The 17,248-nt window shown below is 40.4% G+C and overlaps 1 protein-coding gene across 18 annotated transcripts in view; it reads left to right on the forward strand.

The window, feature by feature from the left end:
• MBTD1 (mbt domain containing 1) overlaps positions 1-17,248 on the forward strand; it is a 71,446-nt gene that overhangs the window by 29,325 nt on the left and 24,873 nt on the right. For 11 of the 18 annotated variants that reach the window (XM_060646429.3, XM_060646431.3, XM_060646430.3 and 8 more), the window contains 3 exons: positions 6,283-6,422; positions 7,732-7,846; positions 10,308-10,393. In XM_060646429.3, coding sequence (XP_060502412.1) covers positions 6,283-6,422; positions 7,732-7,846; positions 10,308-10,393 — 341 coding nt within the window. Of the gene's footprint in view, positions 1-6,282; positions 6,423-7,188; positions 7,305-7,731; positions 7,847-10,307; positions 10,394-16,940; positions 17,058-17,248 lie in introns of those variants that run through there. The other 7 variants (XM_060646423.3, XM_060646434.3, XM_078437326.1 and 4 more) reach the window with 6 other exon arrangements.

The following is a 17,248-nucleotide window of genomic DNA, read 5'->3' on the forward strand; positions in this document are numbered from 1 at the left end:
TTAACTTTTTTGAAAGTAATACTGATTTCATGTATAACTGAAACCCTTTAGTCTTTACTACAGATTCACCACTAAACCAGTTAAACCAGTCTTGTCTGTTAGCAGTTGACTTTTTAAAAGATATTTTATTTGTGAGTAATTTCTACACCCAACATGGGACTCAGACTCACAACCCCAAGATCAAGAGTCACGTGCGGCACCGACTGAGCCAGGCAGATGCTCCGACTTTTTATTTTTTAATAAACGATAGGAGGTTGATTTGAATAATACCTTAGGAGAGGCACGAGCAAGGGCTATGGGAACATGAAGGGCAGGCGATGAATTCTAATCTGGGAGGGCTTCACAGGGCAGGCAGATCTGAGCTGGCTTTGAAGGACAAAGGTGGAAGCTGTGGGAGAACCCTGTGGAAGAAGGGAACTGTACTAGCAAAGATTGGGAAGTAGGACTTTGAAGGAATCATGCTGAGCCATTCAGATGTGGCAGGCACGTAAGTGATTGTCCAAACGAAACATTGCAGAGAGATGAAAGGTCTGGTGGTACAACCGTCTTTGGGCATGCAGTGTCTGAAGCTTATTTTTAAATCAGTCAGTGTTCACCGAGGGCCTCTTTCAGGGTCCAGGCATCTGGTACTTGCCGTCAGCAGAGAGGCTTCCTGTTGGCAAAAGTGGAAGGACGTGCTCCCACTTCACTTGGGAGCCAGACAAGTCATTTCCAAGGACATCGCAGAGACTAGGGAAGAGGGGAAAGAAGGTGGATCAGGAAGATTTGGAGTTAAGTTTTTGGCTTTGGGCAGGCCTCTAACTCACTGAGCCTGTTTTTCCGTCTGTACGGTTGGGATGTGGGTACCTGCTAGGCAGGGTGGCCGGAGGACAAGGATAAGAGAAAGTATCCCCAAAAACTCCAGCTGGGGCTGCAGTTACACCATGGATGCCTGGGAATACTGAATGAGAACAGGATCCAGCCTTGTTTGATACCACTTAGATTCAGGAGTGAGTCTGCCATGATAACATTCTGATTGTAAAAATTGAAAAACGATTTGGGCCCTGAAGAGGGCCCAGGAGCGATTTCAAGCTTACTCCCAAGTTGGGCCTATAGGTGGACCTAATAGATGAAATCAGCTGTACGTTTCTCTTAATGGCTCTCTTGATGAAAGGAAATGGAGTGGAGGTGATCCGTGCTGGAATAACTGTCCTAGAACCTCAGCAGCCCAAAGCCAGGTTAAGAGGCCTGGCTGATGCAGTCTGAGGGCAGAAAAGTGGTGTGGACGTCCCCGGGCCCGTCCACCAGGATGATGGACAGCAGGTGTGGCTGCAGAGGTTTCCCCTGTGGACACTGGTTGAGCTACACACTGTGCTGTCCTGGAAGCCTGTCCCTGAGTGTGGCAGGTATCTGGTGAGAATTAGGCACCTCCTCAGTCCGCAACAGGACAGGCTCTGGATCTGGAGACAAGAATCTTCTGGGGGCTTTCCTTTTGAGACCTGCTAAGTTCCAGCCCCTTTCCAGCTGCAGTGGATTTTTTAAAACTTTATCCCATGTAACCTTTTTCTTACTGAATTTTGATCTTCTTAGAAATTGTTTACTTCTAATTCTCATTTAACATTGAAGGTTGTGTTACATAATCTTCTAGTTTTATGTCATTTGCAGATTTGATAATAATGCCCTGGAGGTATTCTAGTCTTAAAAAGTTGAACAGCACAGGGCCTGGTACAGAATCTTGTAGGCTGTGTCAAAATACTTCCCATTATTGGGGCACCTGGCTGACTCACTTGGAAGAGCGTGCACCTCTTGATCTCAGGGTCGTGAGTTCAAGCCCCAAGTTGCATGCAGAGATTACTGAAAAGTAAATAAATAAATAAACTTTAAAAGAAAAAAAATTCCTTGGGACCCCAGGGTGGCTCAGCTGATTAAGAGTCCGAGTCTTGGGTTCAGCACAGGTGATGATCTCACGGTTCATGGGTTTGAGCCCCACGTTGGGCTCTGTGCTGACACTGCTGGGCCTGCTTGGGATTCTCTGTCTCCCTCTTTCTCTGTCCCTCCCCTGCTCTCTCTCTAAATAAATAAATAAATAAACATTAAAAAAACAAAAAAAAAGTTTCTACTCACTTATCAGGACCTTAAATTTCTCAATCTTTATTGACAAAGCTGCATGAGAGATTTTATCAAATGTTTTAACTCCTAAAAAAAAAAATTTTTTTTTTAAACCCATATTAACTCCTATTAATATATGGTTGACCCTCAAACAACATAGGTTAGAAATGCCAATCTCCCATGCAGTTGAAAATCTATGTGTAACTTCTGACTCCCCAAAAACTTAATTACTAGGGGCACCTGGGTGGCTCAGCCCTTTAAGCATCCAACTCTTGATTTCAGCTCAAGTTATGGTTTCTAAGTTCATGCCGTGTATCAGGCTCTGTGCTGATTCTCTCTCTCCCTCTCTCTCTGCCCCTCCCTTGCTTGTGCTCTCTATCTCAAAATAAATAAAAAATATTTTTTAGAAAGGTGTCTGACCCTTGATTTCTGCTCAGGTCATGATCTCACAGTCATGAGATCTAGCATGGCATTTGAGTTAGCACAGAGCGTGGAACCTCCTTGGGGTTCTCTCTCTCTCTCTCTCTCTCTCTCTCTCTCTCTCTCAAAATAAATAAACAAAAACTTAATTACTAATAGCCCACTGTTGGTAACACTAATAGTCGATTAACACATGATATTTTGTTTGTTTTTTGTATTATTTAATCTATTCTTACAATAGAGTAAGGTAAAGAAAAAATATTTTTAGGAAAATGTAAGAGGGAAAACACATTGACAACACTGTATCTCTTATTGGAAAAAACCCACATATAGATGGACCCATGCAGTTCAAAACCCCTGTTGTTCAAGGGTCGATTGTTTACTCTTGCCAGGGTTTAGTTATACCAGTCCAGTAATATTATAACAAAAGGAAATAAGGTTTATTGAAGCTTTATATGTGCCAGGCTCTGTTTTAAATACTAGAGATACAGAGATAAAACAATATAGAATAGTCCCTGCCCTGGTGGAGCCAAAGATACACTATCCCCTTTGGGTCACAGCTTCTTTAGCTAGATGGTCACAGACCTTTTTAATCTGTTCTATAACTCTTTCTCCTTTTTTTTAAACTTTTTTTTTAATGCTTACTTATTTTTGACAGAGAGAGACAGAGCAATAGCGGGGGAGGGGCAGAGAGAGAGAGGGAAACACAGAATCTGAAACAGGCTCCAGGCTCTGAGCTGTCAGCACAGAGCCCGACGTGGGGCTCAAACTCACAGACCGCGAGATCTTGACCTGAGCCGAAGTCGGACGCTCAACAGACTGAGCCACCCAGGAGCCCCTCCTTTTTTTTAAATGCTTATTTATTTTGAGAGAGAGAGGACGTGTGTGCCAGCAGGGTTGGGGCAGAGAGAGAGAGAGAGAGAGAGAGAGAGAGAGAGAGAGAGAGAGAGAGAGAAAGAGAAACCCAAGTAGCCTCCGTGCTATCCACACAGAACTCAATGCAGGGGCTCCATCTCATGAACCCTGAAGTCGTGACCTGAGCCAAAATCAAGAATTGGATGCTCAACCGACTGAGCCACCCAGGCACCCCTGTAACTTTTTCAACAGAAAACCATTCAGTTTTTTCTCTCCTTAAACACCCTTTCTTCATCTCTAATCCTGTGGTACCTTTCTTTCATGATTTCTCAATAGATTTATAAGTACTGGTTAAAACTATAAGCCCTTCTAAGTTTAACTGTTTGGGTGGAGATTTGAGCCCACTCCGGCAGTTTTTCGCTCTGTTACTTTCTGGTGTTTTATTTTTTGTTTATTGTTTTTTCCTAACTCTTCTCAGGAATAATTGACAAAGAGAGTTGCATATGTTTAACATGTACAGTGTGATGATTTGATATACATTGTGGGATGATTACCAAGATTGAGATAAATAATACCCATGGTTTCACATAGTTAACTCTTTGTGTTGGGGTGGTGGGGAAGAACACAGTATCTACTCTCAGCAACTTCCTAGTATGCAGTACAGTATTATTAACTGTAGTTACCATGCTGTATGTTAGAGTCTCATAATTTACTCTTCTTATAACTAAAATGTCGTACTCTTTGACCTACCTGTCCCCCTCCCCCCAATCCCTGGCAATCACCATTCTATTTTCTGTTTCTATGAAATCGGCTTTTTTTTTTTTTTTTTTTTTTTTTTTTTTTTATTAAGGATTCCACATGAAAATGATCCCATACAGTATTTCACTTAGCATATGCCCTGCCCTCCAGGTTCAACCGTGTTGTCACAGTGCCAGGATTTCCTTCTTTTTTGTGGATGCATAATATTCCACTACAATGAATAATACTTCATATATGTATATATATATCACACTTTATGCATCCATTCAGCTATCAAAGGACATTTAAGTGTTTGCATTTTCTTGGCTCTTGTGACTAATGCTGGAGTGAACATGGGAATTCAGATATCTGTTCAAGATACTGATTTACAGTCAACTAATTTTTGACAAGGGCACCAAGAATGCAGAATAGGGCAAGGACAGTTTCCTTTAATAAAGGGTGTTGGCAAAACTGGATATGTACATGCAAAAGAATGAAAATGGATCCTTGTCTTACACCACTCAACAAAAATTAACTTAAAATGGATTAGACTTAGGGGCACCTGGGTGGCTCAGTTGGTTAAGGGCCAACTTTTGGTTTCAGCTCAGTTCATGATCTCCTGGTTTGTGGGTTTGAGCCCCACATTGGGCTCTGCGCTGACAGTGCAGAGCCTACTTGGGATTCTCTCTCCCCTCTCTCTCAAAATAAATAAACTTTAAAAAGAACAAAAAGAATTTAAAAAATGGATTAGACTTCAGTGTAAAACCTAGAAATATAAAACTAGAAGAAAACATAGGAGAAAGCTTTTTGACACTGGTCTTGTAGTGATTCCTTGGATAAGAGAACAAAAACAAATGGGCCTACGTCAAACTAAAGAGGTCTGCGCGGCAATGGAAACAATAAATTGAAAAGCCAACCTACAGAATGGGAAAAAGTATTTGCAAACCATGTCTGATAAAGAACTCCTACAACTCAGTAGCAAAAAAACAAATAATCTAAGTGAAAAAGACCTGAGTAGACATTTTTCCTAAGAAGACATACAATTGGCCTACAGGTACATGAAAAGGTGTTCCACAACACTGATCATCAGGGAAATACCCATCAAAACCACAATGAGATACCACCTTACACCTATTGTGATTGCTATTATCAAAAAGATAAGAGAGGGGCACCTGGGTTAAGCGTCCGACTTCGGCTCAGGTCATGATCTCACGGTCCATGAGTTCGAGCCCCGCGTCGGGCTCTGTGCTGACAGCTCAGAGCCTGGAGCCTGTTTCAGATTCTGTGTCTCCCTCTCTCTCTGCCCCTCCCGTGTTCATGCTCTGTCCCTCTCTGTCTCAAAAATAAATAAACGTTAAAAAAAAAAAATTAAAAAAAAAAAGATAAGAGATAATGTTGGTAAGGATGTGGAAAAAAGGGAACTCTTATATACTGCTGGTGGGAATGTAAATTGGTATATCCGTTATGGAACACCATATGGCAGTTCCCCAAAAAATTAAAAATAGAACTGTCATGACCTAGCAGTCCCAGTCCCACGTATATATCTGTTTACCTATTCTGAACTTGAGTTCTTGTGACCCTTCTTCTAATTCTGCCTTTCAGATCATTGTCTATTATGCTAATTTACAAAAGAGGCACATTAATAGGGTTTTGTTTTCCTCTGTTATCAGTGAGTAATCAAGCACCTACCTCAGGCTTTGACCCTCTCCTTTCCTCCTTGTCCTCTGAACATAACTTGAAAGAATCTTTGTATGACCCTTAACATTTTTCCAAGACTTGGCTCTTTTTAGCTTGCCCTTTGTGTTACTCCTTAGCTGCATTGCACTTCTTTTCCTCTTTTGTTTATAATCCTTTCAAAGGCTGGAGCTCTTAATGTATAGGAAAATGCCTGGCACACAGTGAGCACTAAGGAAATGTAAGTTGAATCTGATTTGTTTGTGGGCTTAGACCCTCTGTTAAACCTTGAGCTGCGGTCAGACCCTCTGGAGCCGTGGCCATGGCATCATACCAGTATTTTCTCTAACTTTTGTGTGCGCTTTTCTGTCGTTTGTATAACAGAAGAAATTTTCTGTTAGAAGGCAAATATTTAAATTAACACTTAAGTAATTATTAAGCTGTTAGATAAAAATTGGTTTTATTATATGATCATAATAACACCATTGTTTTTGTTCTCTTAATTAGCTACCTGCGAAATGTGTGGGATGGTTGGTGTGCGAGATGCTTTTTACTCCAAAACAAAGCGTTTCTGTAGTGTTTCATGTTCAAGAAGCTATTCGTCAAACTCCAAGAAGGCAAGCATTTTGGCCAGACTTCAGGTAACGGTACAGAAACCTTCTTCTTCTTTATATCTGTTATTTCTATGGCTTTCACTGTTTATCTGTCATTGGATTGTGATTCACTGCACTCCACTTCTACCCAGTTGGCCAGTTACCATTTTATACCCCACATTTTTTCAGAAATACGTGATCCCCAAAGTTTGTTCAGCCTGTAAAATTGAACAGCTATTATAATAGACAAGGCATACTATCCAAAGTAAACGATGAAACTGTTTAAGTGAATTAAAAACACTCTTTTTCTAAATAAGTATAAATATAATAAACGCCTTGTTATATACAGAAATTGAAGCCATTTTTCCCCCCTGGTTTCCTTTTGAGTTAACATCAAGGTAGAATCAATGCAGCATTTGAGGGGAAATGATATACCCTGTGGTTCTACTTCTCCATCATATCTGCTTTGTACTTTTGATTGCAGCCTATTTGATACCTTGAACGATTGTGTTTGGTTAATCCAACTAACCTTTTTGAAAACGTTCATGGTATAAAAAGAAAATCATCTTTCTTTAAATGTACATCAATGCCTACAATACAAAATGGAGATTCGACCATTTGACTAAGTTGTTAACTATTGTAGCATATAAACAGTGTTTTTAAGGGCATTTAACTGATTTTTGTAATATATTTTATTTGAGTGATCACATTTTTCTTATTCTCCTGTAATTGATTGTGATCCTTACATAACACTGAAAGGATTTATAAAAATTCCCCAAATTAAGGAAATACATCACTTAGATGTATTTCTATATTTCAGATAGACAGTACCTAAGATCCTGAGCAGTGGTCTGTACCCAAATGGATGGCAGTTTGTCACACTGTGAATTTGGCCCATGATCATTTTGTCATTGATCTTTTGCGTTAGCACTAAAGGTATAAACCTCAGTCACTTGCTCTTTAAACATAAAATTATCTTCTCTTACCATAAAAATAGCAATGCTTGGCAACCTGCATGAGTGAATAACCACTGGTTTTATCTAGTATAAGAAGGAATCAAGTATCCACCACAGCCTATATTTTAACATCTTATGGGATATAATTTTTTATTAACATATTAATTTGCATATTGCTGTTTTAGTCTGTGCCAGCTCTGCTACCCATAATAGATGTCTACATTGTAGCAGAACTCCAAAAAACAGTTCTCATGTTAAAATTCCTTGTATGTTTCCTCTGCTTTAATAATTTTCTAAACCCTTGATGTTTACTTAAGCAGAATGAGTAGTATGCGATCAAGTTAATTTTTTCGGTGGAGGGGGATGAATGAAAAAGAATCCTATTTACTTAACTCTTCTTGTTTTAGGGTAAGCCTCCAACAAAGAAAGCAAAAGTTCTTCAGAAACAACCTTTAGTTGCTAAACTAGCTGCATATGCTCAGTATCAAGCTACCTTGCAAAATCAAGCAAAGACTAAAGCAGGTAATATTGGTGAATATAGTAGAAGTGAAATGTTTGATAATGATTCGCCTAGTTTTAGTCAACATTTAAATTTTGAATTTTGTTAACTAAGCTATTTCTCTGTCCTACTAGTACATTATGACATTAGGCTTCCTGATGATGGTTTTGGTTTCAGTAATTTATTCTAGGGGTACCTGGGTGGCTTAGTCGGTTAAGCGTCCAACTCTTGATTTTGGCTCAGGTCATGACCTCACGGTTTCAGAGTTCAAGCCCCACAGTAGGCTCTGCGCTGGCAGCTCAGAGCCTGCTTGGGATTCTCTCTCTCTCTCTCTCTCTCTCTGTCTCTCTCTCTCTGCCTTACCCCTGCTCGCCTTGTCTCTCTCTCTTTCAAATAAACTTCATAAAAATAAATAAATACACAAATAATTCTAGAAGAGAGTAATTGTGTTGGCAGTTTCACAGTGCTTGTGGCAATATCCTTAACGTATTTTATTGGGGGGCCACCTAGGTGGCTCAGTTGGTTACGCATCCAGCTTTGGCTCAGGTCATGATCTCATGGTTAGTGAGTTCGAGCCCTGCGTCAGGCTCTGTGCCAGCAGCTCAGAGCCTGGAGCCTGTTTCAGATCCTGTGTCTCCCTCTCTCGCTGCCCCTCCCCTGCTCACACCTGTCTCTCTCAAAAATAAATAAAAATATAATTCTGGGGTGCCTGAGTGGCACAGTCAGTTGAGCGTCTGGCTCTTGCTTTCAGCCTAGGTCACGATGTCAGAGTTTGTGAGATCGATCCCCACATCAGACTCCTTGCTGACAACACAGAGCCTGCTTGGGATTCTCTCTCTCCTCTCTCTCTGCCCTTCCCCTCCTCGCTAGCCCTCTCTCTCAAAAATAAATAAACATCAAAAAAAATTTTTTTTTAAATAATAATTTCAAAAACATTTTTTATTTGGTTATTTTCTGTGTTCCACTTCTATGCTGTGGCTGGTGGGGAGCATTATGAAGATAATAAGCAAAATGATAGGACGTTTAGCAGGCTTCAAAAGTGGGGAGATGAGAGTCATAAAAGGAAGAGATTGAGAAAGGATCATTTCTAATGATTTTTTTAAGTTTATTTTGAGAGAGAGAGAGAGAGAGAGCACAAGTGGGGGAGGGGCAGAGAGCGAGAATCCCAAGCAGGCTTTGTGCTGTCAGTGCGGCACCTGCCAGGGGCCTCAAATTCACAAACCACGAGATATGATCTGAGCCAAAGCCAAGAGCCGGACACTTAACTGACTAAGCCATCTAGGGCCCCTGATAGAAGATTCTTAACAGGAAGGCAGAAGCAAGGAAGTATAGTAGGGACTGAAGCAATGAAAAACCCTAGTGAAGGTAAGGTATTAGTGGCAGATACTGGAGAGAAATCTCACTGAAAGGGGCACCTGGCTGCCTTAGTCAGAAGAGTGGCAACTATTCGTCTCAGGATCATGAGTTCGACCCCCACATTGGGTGTAGAGATTACTTAAAATTTTGGGGAAGCCTGGGTGGCTCAGTCAGTTAAGTGTCTGACTCTTGATTTCAGCTCAGGTTGTGATCTCATGGTTCGTGGGTTCAAGCCCTATGTTGTGCTCTCCGCTGACAGTGCAGAGCCTGCTTGGGATTCTCTCTCTCTCTCTCTCTCTCTCTCTCTCTCTCTCTCTCTTTCTCTCTTTCTCTTTCTGCTACTCCCCCACTCATGTTCGCTTGTGCTCGCTCTCAAAAATAAATAAATAAACTTTTATAAAACTTTATAAAAAAGACATGGAGAAAGGGAGAGAAAGAATCTTAAGAATCTTAAGTAAGCTCCATGCCCAGCACAGAGCCCTTTGTAGGACTCCCATCTCATGACCCTGAGATCATCACCTGAGCCAAAATCAAGAGTCAAATGGTTAACCAACTGAGCCACCCAGGTGCCCCCCAAAAAAACACTTCAAAAAAAAAAAAAAGAAAGAAAGAAATCTCATTGAGATGCACAGTAAAAGCTACATGGGAATAAAAACCCAAAAGCAGCCATGGTAGTGTTTCTTATTCTGAACAGTTCTGCGCTCAGCTGTTCTTTGCTGCTTAGAACATGGAAGACTTAAGCTAATATTAGTTTTCAAATATGATCTATGTGAAAGTTCATGTTTATTTAGAAAAGTTCTTAAAATTTTGTAGGAGAAAAGAAAACTTTCAAGATGATGTTATTTTTTCTCTAAGTTTACTTATTTATTTTGAGAGAGAGAGAGAACAGGGGAGGGGCAGACAGAGAGGGAGAAAGAACAATCCCAGGAAGGCTCTGTGCTGCGCACAGAACCCAACATGGGGCTCAATCTCTCCGTGAGATTGTGACCTGAGCCAAAACCAAGAGACCGTTAACTCACTTGAACCACCCAGGTGCTCCAAATGATACGTTAGTTTTATGTCATTTCACATTTTCTCATAAATAAAAGATTTGAGCATTGTAATAGATCTAAATTTATTTTTTTTCAGCAGCAGTCTCCATGGAAGGCTTCAGCTGGGGTAACTACATCAACAGCAATAGCTTTATAGCAGCTCCAGTTACCTGCTTTAAACATGTGAGTATGGAATTTCTCACCTTGTACTGAAATGCATTGTCATTGTTTAAATCTGAAGGTACAGTAACACCTAAGCATCTTACCTTTAGAAGATCTCTTTTTTTAGACATTGTCATAAAAGTGCTAATTTTTAAATAATACTTATTAGTACCTAGTAATAACTTGTAGAGATTGTACAAGTAAACGCGTCCTATAAAGAAATTACAATTTGAAATTATTTGAATAGGGAAAAGTACTAGTCTCCTCCAATTTTCATATTAAGTTGAACCATATCCAGTGCTGGTTTTGTATATCATGTGTATTGGCAATGTCACGTGGTTCAGTGTAACACAAAGCATCCATCGTGCATGTTACCTAAATCTTTGTGATCTGACCTGATAATTCAGAAAGGGAGGGATCTTTCTTCCAGTTATGTTTTGTCCTCAAGGGTAAAATCAGAAAAACAAAAAAAGAACTATTAGAAGCATAGTATTGTGGGCTGAAATACATGATATATCGTGGAAACCCCTTTGCAGGATATTCTTTTTAGCAAGTAGATTCTTAGAGAGTATATGTTGTAATTCAGAATTATGTTAAAAATTTTATCTGATAGTAGGTTCGTTCCTTTTGATCCTCTTCCTTTTTATTCAATTATTTGTGATTCTCTCCCATACGTTTTTGTACCTTTCTACAAGTTTAATTTGTATTTAAAGGTTCTATCTGCTACTGACTGTGTACAAAAAGAAAAGAGAATTTGGAAAATGAATGAATGAAATTTTGTTTATACTGAACATTTTGTTAAGTTAGCACTTTACTTTTAAATAACAGCATGTGGACAAGTGACCTTGAGTTCTTGCTGTGGAAACCCAAGTGAATTTTTATTTGTTCACGGCCAATAAAGGATCTTGATCAAGCCTGAGCTAATGAAATCAGTGGTAGAAATATAAAATAAAGCTTGAGTTCATTAATTTGCTAGTTTCCTTTCCTGAAAGCATAAGTGTTCAGCCCTTATGTGGTGGCATGCTGACCCTCTGAACCAAGCTAAGTAGAATCTTAGATACTTTATCGTGGTGTAAAGTAGATAATTTGCTTTACATAATGTGGATAGTAGTGTCACTTTGTGAAATACATTACATACATGGCAACAGCAACATTAAAGAGAACAGCAAAACAAATGTTTAACTCTTCTCTCTATATTTCTTTCTGCTTTTCAGAAGCTCAAAATCAGATTAAGTTCTGTTATAATAACTCTTTTATCCCAAATACCTGGAACCTTTGCTGTCTCTTTCTGAATAGTCTTTATCTCTTTTCCTGTCTTTAATATTTCGGTTTTTTCCTGTTTTGCTGTCATAAACCATGTAAAGCTGTGTTATGTAAGTAGTCAAGGTATTTTTTTTAAAGCATATTTTATTTCATGCCCATGTCTTTGAATAATACTATATTAAAGTTCCTTATAAGAAAATCTCCTTTATAATAACAAAATTGATTTTGTTTTCAACTTTGCTGTTAAGATTAAAATGTTCCATCATATAGGTTAGAGCAGCTAGCCTTCACTGTATTATGAATGATACCATGCAGGCTCCTGTCTCTAGCTCAGAAGTAAAGCATCTGTCCCCCATTGTCTTCTTATTCCACTTGTCTTTCTTTACTGCCTTTTTCTCACCAAGTAGAAAAGCAACTAATACTGGTAATTTATGAGTGTATTTTAGTACAAATGACTTTGCTTTATTGCCTTAACCAGCATCTTCACTTGAAGCCATTTGGTTTATGTCAGACCTCATGCTACAGTTGATTTTATCCTTTAGAGCTGATGCTTCCTGGTTCTTCCCCAGAATAGTTTTCTAGGGGTGCCTGGGTGGCTCAGTCGGTTAAACATCCTGCTTCGGCTCAGATCATGATCTCATGGTTCTTGAGTTCAAGCCCCGCGTCAGGCTCTGTGCTGACAGCTGGGAGCCTGGAGCCTGCTTCTGAATCTGTGACTCCCTCTCTCTCTCTGCCCTTCCCCCTGCTCATATTCTGTCTCCGTCTCTCAAAAAATAAATAAATATTAGGAAAAAAAAAAAAATAGTTTTCTAGATCTCCAAGGAGAGTCACTGGCTTTGGCTTTAGAAAGTCTGTTGCCAGGAGCTGCTGGGAACACAAGGCCCTGCCTTTTTTCATCCGCCCTCTAGTCTGCGAAGAGTCAGACCGCCCACCCTAACACTGGTTCATCAGTAGGGCCCACTTCCTCCAGACTCTGCATCTGCCTTATCCCCAACTGAAGCACAGGTTGGGGGCCTTTTCCTGCTCCTAGAAGATTCTTTTTCAAACATAATTTTACTTGGCACCTGGGTGGCTCAGTCCGTAAAGCATCTGACTTGATTTCGGCACAGGTCACGACCTCAGAGTTGTTGAGATTGAGCCCCAAGCTGATCTCAGCATGGAGCCTGCTTAGGATTCTCTCTCTCTTCCCCCCCTCTCTGCCCCTCCCCAGCGTGCACTCACATGCGCGCGCTCTCTCTCTCTCTCTCTCTCTCAAAAATAAATAAATCAACTTAAAAAAAAATAATTTTAAGAAACCTCCAGTGTGTAACATGGAAGCAGAGCTGTTCTGAATGAACCAAGAATTAGGGGTGGGAGCAGTGTCAGGGCCCTGACTACCTTGCTTCGCTAACACAACCCACCCTCATCTGGAGTAAGGATCACAGGTAAACAAACACTTTATATTTTCTGGCACTTAAGTATGATTGTGATTTGTTCTAAAATCACAGGATTTCAAGAGAGGAATTCTCTTTTCCACTGTCTTTCAGCTTCTGAGAACGAAGTGTCTGCAAAGTACAGCATAGGACTGGGTCCTCTTTGGTAATTGCTGTAATTATGCAGTGGTTTATACTCAGGCCCTCAGTTACAGTGATGTTTGGCATTTTTTATAATTAGCAATGGAAGTTGAGTCTCAACTGTTATAAATATGTCTACTAATAATATCTTTCATTTTGTCTAGGTGAAAGTTTGGTAGTTGTGAGACTTTTTCTTTTTTTTTTAAGCTTCAGAATTACTGCTCTTTTCCCTTAGTCTAGGTAGGATAAGAGGAAGCTGCACCAGTCGGTCTAGCAAGAGTGGGATGGGGTGGCCAGAGCCTTGGCCCCTGATCCTGGGCTCTCCCCTTCCGTGGCAGTCTCTGAGGTTGGAAACCACTGAATTATGTAATAACGCTTTTAATTAATCGTAAATCATGTCGCAACACTGTAAAATGTCTTAAAAATCATCTAGCTCATCTGATTCATCTCTTGTTGTAAATGAAACTCTTGCTACTTTTTTCAGTAGCTGGATTATAATTTCAGTGTGGGGGTTTAACCTGCTTTTCCTAATGCAAAGTATTTTATTTTTTTAATGTGGTTTTGAATTAAGCCCTTATAGGAAAACCACTTTTCTTATAGTTTGTCTTTTACTCACACACTACCGCCACATAATATTTCTGACCCCAGATATGCAGGTTTTCCACACATCAAGCAGTTCTCTTACACCAGCTGGGTATCTGAAATTCAGCTCACTTCTGATGTGGTCTACCTGGAGTTCATCACACCCTCAAGTTAAGGGCTCAGTCCCACGAGATTACCCCCACTTCAGATACCAGTCAAAAGTTTTAGGTTGTTACCTGTGCTTCTGACTCTAATCAGAAGCTCAGAACGCTCTAAATCAGCGTTCCCATGACCTGCTTCTTGGGTTCAGTAATTCCAGCCATTCAGTAGAATGGCTCACAGCACCCAGGAAAACAAATACTTAATATTTGCCCATTTATTACACAGGTTATAATAAAGGATACAGGTGAACAGCCAGATGAAAAGATACGTAAGGCGAGGTTGTGAGAAGGGACCTAGAGCCTCCATACCCTCTCTGGGCGTATCCGTCTCCCAGCACTGCCAGATGCTCACCAACTTGGAAGCTCTCTGAATCCCATATACAGATTTCTCTTGCCATCTAAAAGTCGACTTAATGCCACTTTACTTTTACGAAAGGCCTGCGTTAGTACGTTTTTTCACTTAAGAACGAAATCAGAAAAGGATTTTTGCTTTTAGGGAATGTTAACTGCTTCCTCACATTATGCCTCTTCAGCTTTTTTAAGGTTATAGTTATGGTTTTATCTACTTTTAGATGGCAGGGGAAGCCTGTATTTTGAGATTCTGATGAATGCTTCATCGTACAGGCATGATCAATCATGAAGTCAGTCTCCATACCCTCTCCTGGAGGATGGGGACTGGGGCTGAAAGTTGTAAGCTTCTACTCCTAGCCCGGTCTTTCTAGTGACCGGCCCACATCCTGAGGCCATCTAGGAGCCTACCCAGAGTCTCCTCATTAGAACAAAAGATGCTCCTATCACTCAGGAGATTCCAAAGGATTTAGGAGCTCTTTGTCGGGATCCAGGGTCAGAGACCAAACGTGAGAACATAAGGTGCTTGTGGTGCTCTTACCACTTAGGAAGTTACAAAGGTTTTAAGAGCTCTGTGCCAGGAACCAGGGGCAGAGACTGATATACAGATACGTATTTCCTACCTTTGTTTCCTACCGGTTCACAGCTCCTAAAAGCAGTATCTGTATCTATCCTAACTGTGGAAAAACCCAAAACGGTACTGCAGCACCACATGCCAGTTAGGTACATGGCATTAATGAAATTCAAGGTGATTTTCTTCTAGTAATTTGTGTTTGAAACCAAGAGAGCCTCCGGTTGGTCACTGTGTAAGTACAACATTGAGCTTTAAAGCATTCTTAATTTTTTAAAGACTGTAGTCTAAGATTGAAGCAGTGCTGTTTCCCATTATCTGCCTTATAAAATCGAGTAACACATTCCTTTCCTAGACACTACAGCACAAGCCAAAATGCACTAATCCCAAGTGGTCGTGAAACATATACATCACAGTCCTTCAGACACATATTCACAGACTTAAGATTTCTTTCGTTTGATACCCGGACTGTGTACTCTGGTGTCTTGTTGACTCCTTACTAAGACCAAAAATCATCCTACATTTTTCTCCCTTGAAAATAGTTGCAGTTTTGATTTTTTTAATAAAAGGTCCTTTGTACACATACGTGGAATCACTTTAAACCTGAGCTTACTATGCTTGTTCATCCTGCCTCCACAGATATTCCTGCTATTACTTACGTGTTCTATTCTAATCCTCTGGCGCCTGACCTGTGTGCCAGGTGTTTTGAGAAGACAAGTGTTTCTTCACACTTCTTTGCAATATATATCACAAGCATATTTTTGTATTTTAAGGTCAAAAGCGAAAGTCCTTCGTTTGTGTATGAACAGCAACGGTAGTTTTTCTTTACCGTAAAAACTCATAATCCACTTCTCAACTTCTCAAGTATGTGTTTATTAGTTAAAATAATCCATTTCAAGTAAAATTATTTTTGACTTTTTTCCCTGGCCTTGACTACGCATACCCAGGACTTACCTGAAAGTTGGAGACCAGTATTTGTGTCCGTTTTAACTGAAGTTAGAGTCTTCAGTATGTCACCCGGGATCACAGAATTTCTTCCTACTGGAAATCAAACTTCAGTGTGTTCCCAGTACTTGTTAGCGCTCCATCTGATTTAGCTGTCGTGGGTGTTGCCACGAAGTAGCGTTTCTGCAGGAAAGCAGGGGGCTCTAGTATTATAAAATTCACCTGTTTTTTATGTTTTAAAGAAAGCCTAAAGAATCTAGATTATTTTAATTTTGCTCTGTTTTCTAAAGTGGCTCTTGTTTTTCTGTTGGGATCTCCTGATTCTTAAACAGTATTGGTTTAATAATTTTTTTTTAAGTTGTGGACTGTTGTATGCCTTTCAGATTAGCAGTCACTGCTTTCTACCCCTTTTCACACACTCATAGCCTTCTCCCATTCTTAACCTTCTACCCCACGCATCCCATTTTCCTTTTATACTCTTGGCACCCTTCCCTCAGCTGCTGCCACCACCTCATAGAGTAGATTCTGGTCTCAAATCAAAAGGTGAGTGGACTTTCTGGAGAAAGAGGGAACAATTTTTTTCCTGTTTCGACCTCCTACCAATTCCAGACAAGCAGCATTCAGGAGTTCTAATTTCCTTCCAGTTAATTTCCAGTAATGTTTTCTCCCCTTTTTGGCCAAACAGTATTTCATCTTTCTGTACTAGATGAACTTTAATAATCACATGCCTGTTAGTCTTAAGATGTTTCAGTGGTGGCTTTTTGTACATTTGCCATATCATCCATCAGTGGGATAGATTCTTTCTTGGTTACTTATGTGCAATTTCAGGGCTAACGTCTGCCCACTTGTTGAAGTTTGTGGGCGGTTATCAAAGTAGGTTGGCAGTTCTGTGGAGGGAAATTGTATTTCTGCCATAAAACATCATATATGGGCAGTGTATCAGCCCTCTGAGAGTCTAAATACTAGCCATCTGGGCTGTTGGCCTATCTGGGAATGTTCTTGAAGTGCAGAAAATAAAACTTCCCGCTCCATTGTTTTTTGACAGACAACAGTCAGGTGTAGGTTATCATTCATTTGTGCTGGGGAGCCCTCAGCATGTGGATTTGGCCATGTCCTGCAGGACCTGATGACAGCTTACCTTGCAGGGAAGGAGAGTCGCTCCCAGATAGCCCTCACGAGTGGCCCTGGAGCAGGAAGTGGTGAAGCAGATCTTCCTGATTTGGGAGGAGCCTGAGGTGGACCTCTCGTCCTGAGTCTGGAAGGTAAATTTGTTGTTACCTGTAAATTATGGTTCTGCTAGTTCATGCTATGCCAATCCAGACTTTCAGAGGTATCCCTCCTGCCAGCAAGAGAAGACAGATGACTTGGATGAAGATGGCTGTCAAGCCCTGGGTCATTTAGTCTTCCACACTTAAGAGTATTCATTTTAAACAAAAGGGCAGATATATCTATG

This window comes from Panthera onca, chromosome E1 (genome assembly GCF_046562875.1).
Source record: "Panthera onca isolate mPanOnc1 chromosome E1, mPanOnc1 haplotype 2, whole genome shotgun sequence".
Classification (NCBI taxonomy): Eukaryota; Metazoa; Chordata; class Mammalia; order Carnivora; family Felidae; genus Panthera; species Panthera onca.